At 44.4% G+C, this 5,496-nt stretch overlaps 1 protein-coding gene across 3 annotated transcripts in view; it reads right to left on the bottom strand.

Moving 5' to 3' along the window:
• sim1a (SIM bHLH transcription factor 1a) overlaps positions 1-5,496 on the bottom strand; it is a 31,504-nt gene that overhangs the window by 16,635 nt on the left and 9,373 nt on the right. For all 3 annotated transcript variants that reach the window (XM_042215931.1, XM_042215932.1, XM_005950935.3), the window contains 2 exons: positions 5,181-5,328; positions 1,388-1,541 (listed from right to left, as the gene is read on the bottom strand). In XM_042215931.1, the coding sequence (XP_042071865.1) occupies positions 1,388-1,541; positions 5,181-5,328 (302 nt within the window). The remainder of the gene's footprint in view (positions 1-1,387; positions 1,542-5,180; positions 5,329-5,496) is intronic.

The raw sequence follows: 5,496 nt of genomic DNA, 5'->3' as shown, positions 1-5,496 counted from the left end.
CAGATGGCCCCGCCCCTCCCGGAGCCTGGTTCTGCTGGAGGTTTCTTCCTGTTAAAAGGGAGTTTTTCCTTCCCACTGTCGCCAAAGTGCTTGCTCGTAGGGGGTCATATGATTGTTGGGTTTTTCTCTGTATCTATTATTGTAGGATCTACTGTACAATATAAAGTGCCTTGAGACGACTGTTGTTGTGATTTGGCGCTGTGTAAATAAAATTGAATTGAATTGAATTGAATAGCACAGACGTGTGCGTGCAGACATTCATCTGAAACGTTCTGCATCAACTGTTTGGGAACTACAGACATTTTTTAATGCTAGTTCCCTATATTACAGGTTTGAAAGTAACCTTACATCTTTTTAAATGTAAGATTTATTTTTAATACTGAAATGAAAATCATGTGCCGTCTGCCTGAGGTCTCAGAAACACAAGAACAGAGTCCCCACGTTTGGATTTATTTTCTAATCCACACAGCATGAACTCAACTATATACTCTATATTCATATACTCACATTAGTAAGCGCTGCTGAAGGATTACAGCACAGGTGTCCAACTCCAGGCCTCGAGGGCCGGTGTCCCTGCAGGTTTTAGATGTGTCCTTGATCCAACACAGCTGATTCAAATGGCTGAATGACCTCCTCAACATGTCCTGAAGTTCTCCAGACGCCTGGTAATGAACTAATCATGTGATTCAGGTGTGTTGACCCAGGGGGAGATCTAAAACCTGCAGGACACCGGCCCTCGAGGCCTGGAGTTCGACACCCCTGGCTCACTGTGTCATTAAACTTGATAAAGCCAAAGCCGACTCCATACTGATCATGACTGACTATATTTGGTAGTTTCTCTTAGATTGACAGCCCTTGGTGGACTGACTAATTCGGTACAGATCTAAGAAGGAGACCTGTATATTTACACAGGTTATCCATATGGAAACAGACTCTTCAGAAAGTTTATTGCTAAGGTCTGGAAGAAGACCCAAACTGGTTAGTGAAGCTGTCTCAGCTATCCGGGGATGAATGTGTTCCTTCCTGGTTACTAGTTTGAGAGAAGAAACCAGTTCTTGAAACCACGATCATGAACTCTGTGAATGATGAACTGGAGTAATGGTTCAGTCCAGTGAGGCTTTCTCTGATGTCTGCCACTACAATTTATAATCCAAGCACCAGAAGAAGAAAAAGAAGAGGTGGAAAAAAAGTGTCTGACAAAATAAAGACATAATAAATCATTTTTTCTTTTAAATCTAAAACTCAGTCCGGGTCTAACAATGCCTGCTGCTATTGGTGCACACTGTCTCCTTCAGCAAGGAGCACAGCTGCAGCGTTGCTCCCACGTCCCAACCAGGCAGCAGTGCAGTAACGTGTTCATACCTCAGTCTCAGAGACCTGCACTCACCTGTGTATATGGCGAGAGCCTGGCTTTGCTCTTGGGCCGTGATGCTCGGCTCTTGGCAGTTCTGCAGTTGTCTGTGAGGCTGCTCGTGCAGGGAAACGAGGCCTTGGATGTGGCCTGGTCCAGAGAAAGCTGGAGGCCTTTATATTCTGTCTCCCTAAAGACACACAAGCAGAAAAGCCCAGAGGTACAGTGCATAGATGTGGAGAGCTTCCAGTCTCATGTAAAGACTATTTATTAAAGAAGACAATGAGCTGCATTTTCTCTGGGTGCAAAAAGTCAATAACATCTGTTTAGCAGTTAGAGTGTGATGAGTGCTGAGAGACCGGGCGATGTGTGTGGGTGGGTGGTGCTGAAAGGACGGGAGCTGCTTGTGTTACCAGAGGGATCCACTGAGCCGTCCAATTGAATACACCGACAGATTAAAGGTTACATCTCGCTCAATCAGACCCGTAGGACAAACTTGGACGTCCCACTGCGGGGAAATGGGAATTGATTTCTTGCTAAAGTGTTCTCAACATGGATGATGAATGGATTTCGAGACAACAGAAAACCTTTACACAGTTTATTTGAGACAAACACTGATCTCTCTTCTGTCTCAGTCTCTGTAAACACAGCTCAGACACACAGGCTGTGGCTCGCTTACATTTGGAGAATCCTAAAATAAGAGGAGCATAAGCAGCGGCTCTGCCGGGGCATCCCAGAGAAATCCCACATTTGATGTTTTCCCAGCTGTAGTGCACTGTAGTGCATTTCATGTGAACGTGTTCCTGTGGTTCTTTATACAGAGTGGTTTAAAGACTGAAACACCCAGCAGAGCTGCTGTGGAAGTCACATGAGTGAAATGCGGTCGCATGCGTTTGCTGCAGACATTTAAAGAATTGCTAAATTACTGTCAAGTGGAGGTATTAGGTGTAGAGGTCATCAGAGCTAAACACACAGTGGGAGTTCACATGCAGGTGAAGTATCCTCATCACCTCTGCTATCAGTGGCTGTGTGGCCAAAGCTACGGGGCAAACCAGCTCTGCTGCTGATAGCAACACTCCACAAAAGCCTGCGCTCTCCTTATCTCTGCCTTTTGTCGTGGAAAACTCAGACCGAGCGAGAGGACCACGCGGCTTCTTCTCCATCATCACTACATAAGAAAATATATTAAGAGGAGAAGAAATGAGCCTTATGAGGCTTCGATCCCTTTACAGCAAGCTGGGGCCGTAAATGCTCATCATCTTTACAAGATATCAATTAAAAGGCCGTAAACAGAAGCCGTTAGGGCTGCGATGCAGGACGTGCAGCAAACATGTGTCAAGCTGTTCTTTGCTTGTAAATGCAGTAAGTCATGCTGCTTAATGGAGGCTTTTTATGGGCCTTATTCATTCATTTAGGCTCTTGTACATCTGTGAAATACACACATCGGGGCAGTAAATAATAAATAAGTTTAGTTACTGACAGAGAGAGCGGCTGATGTCGGCACTGATCGGCTTCATTCTGTTTGAAAGAACAAGCATTTGACTGTGTTTTTATGGCCTGATGGTCCCAGCATGGTCAGCTCCTTTCTTTACACACCGCCAGACTGACTGTGCAGGTAACAGCCAACAAAGGACTCAGACTCTGACATCACCAGCATATCTACTGATAACACAGGAATGTCTCTGTCATCAGAACTAGGGAAAAACCTAGTTATTGGTTTCTGAAAGAAATCCTGATCGTTTGTTTCAAAGGAACAACAATAATAATAAAAGGAAAACGGACAAACTTTAGTTAGACGGCCTGATGCTGAAAACAAGGCTTTAACAGACAGAGTTCCAGTTAACCTCCAGTGAGTAGCTGCTGTTTGCACAGCGTCTCAGGACCAATACTATGTTATCAAAGCACAGACAGCAGACCTGCCCTGGACACTCAGAGACACACCTGCTGCTTCACACCACCTGCATGGGAAACACTGATGATGTGTTCTGCACTTCAGCCTCAGTAATTCATACACAGCACTGATTGGACCTGGGCTTGATCGCAGCGCTGTGGCTCAGATGGGCTCTGAGATTATTCTTGCTCACAATATACAGAATCACCAGACGTGTCCAAATTAACCCCGTCCTGTTCAAAATATGACTGGTAGGACTGGTCGTAGGCAGACGTGCTGCAGCCTTGTGTCCTTTACAGGCAAAGAGCAGAGACATGAGCACCTGCAGCGCTGCAACCTCCAGTTCTTGGTTTCTACATTAGAATTTCAGCAGCCTTCACTGTGTCTTTATCAGCGTTGCTTTGAGTTGGTGCTGAATAAAGATGTATGTGTGTTCATCAGTGTGTAACCTGAGGCTGTTAACTGGCAGCTGTCAAACATCATCACATTTAAGTCTATGTTAGTGTAACAAATGACCTTTTACAGGGAGTAATTAAGTAATGTAATGGATTACTTCAAAATAATGAGTAATATTCTTTGAGTAAGAAGCCCAACACTATTGAGAGCAGACTGGGTGGAATTACAGAGGTTTATACTGGTTACTCAGGAGAGCCACCAGCACAGACGTCCTGAGCAGAGACTGAGCAGGAGAGGTCACACATACTCAGCTCATCTGCTTTGTGTTTCCTGATGTGTGCTGAGTGCTGTTAGCAGATAAACACTAAGTAAAGAGGTGAATGAGAGGAACATCAGCTGTTCTCTGTCCTTCTCTCAGGCACTAAGATTTCACAGTGGGTTCACAGAGCCTCCTAAACTGTGCACTGTAACCATGTAGTGCATCTGTTCATGGGGCTACCGTGCAGTTAACGTGCAGTTAACGTGCAGTTAACGTGCAGTTAACGTGCAGTTAACGTGCACTGTCACTTTCATTAGTTCCTCTGATTGTTTTAAAAGTCAATTCAGATATTGCAGCAATTTAAGACTCTGCATGTCAACATGTCAGCGTCTCCACGGACACACGTTACATACACCTGCTGCGACACCTGTGACTGTTCTCACTCAGTCACTTTATAGTCATTATATGTATACATACATATATCATTATTATTATTAATATAATCATATATTAGTCAATTGTCTTCCAGCGGTCAGAGCAGCGATACTGAAGGAAAACTGCTGTTTCTTCTTCACTCACTGTGTTCACAGACCTCTCTGCTCAATCATACTTGTTATTAATCTCTGTGTCTCTTCCACAGCAAGTCTTTATCCTGTCTTCCTTCTCTCACCCCAACCAATCACAGCGATGCGACTGAGTGGTCAGTAGACTTGAAAAAAAACACAGTATAAATGTCCTCGTACATCAGTCCGTTTAAGTCTCATCTGACCGTTTTTATTTGTCTGCATCGGTGTAGATGAGTGCCTTTGCTTCTGACAGAACAAATGTGTGTTCATCTGCGTGACGCTGCAGTCCTCCCGCCTGACTGACGGTGTAACACTGTGTTCTTGCTGTCAGTCTTACGACCACGAAAGTGATTCTTCTTCTTCTACTAATTCATGAGCATCATAGTCATTAAATACGTGCTGCTAACCCCGTTAGCTTTGTCTTCTGCATAGATCAAAATGCAGACTGTAACCAGCTGAGCGATAAACATCCTGCCATCTGTATCAGACAAAGAGCTTTCCCTTAGATCTATTCCTCGTGCTGCATGCCAGCTTCATCACCGGATGATACTGAGTGATATTTCATGTGATCTTTGGGAAGTGAATGGCAACATCAGATATAGCCTTAATTGTTCAAAATCTCGTTTGTCTCCAACAAATCTTCTGAGTGTCAGTCTGACCTTTGACCCGTGTCTCACAGAGGAAACTGAGTGTGTAGGAGCTGCAACAGAGACTCACGTGAGAACATAGTTGACGCTGACAATGCAGTGAGGTCTGGATGAGCGGCTGTTGTGGACAATGGTTGCATAACTCTGAACCCAGACCCAGCCGCCATGCTTGGCCAAGAAACGGTAGTACTTTGTAGTGACCTGACCTTTGACCAGCACTGAAACACCGAGAAAACAACAGGTCAGAGAAACATCCCAACAAATTACAGCAAAAGATACGAACATATTCACATCGTAGCAACAAATTACAGCACAGGGTGGAATCACACCAAGATCATGCTGGAACTACAAAATGTGTTTATTTAGTTTTGTATTGTTTGGTGCTC

The sequence above is a fragment of the Haplochromis burtoni genome, unplaced genomic scaffold, assembly GCF_018398535.1.
Source record: "Haplochromis burtoni strain Fernald_Lab_line unplaced genomic scaffold, NCSU_Asbu1 Contig_874, whole genome shotgun sequence".
NCBI lineage: Eukaryota > Metazoa > Chordata > Actinopteri > Cichliformes > Cichlidae > Haplochromis > Haplochromis burtoni.
This window is presented reverse-complemented; position numbering and strand designations above follow the sequence as displayed.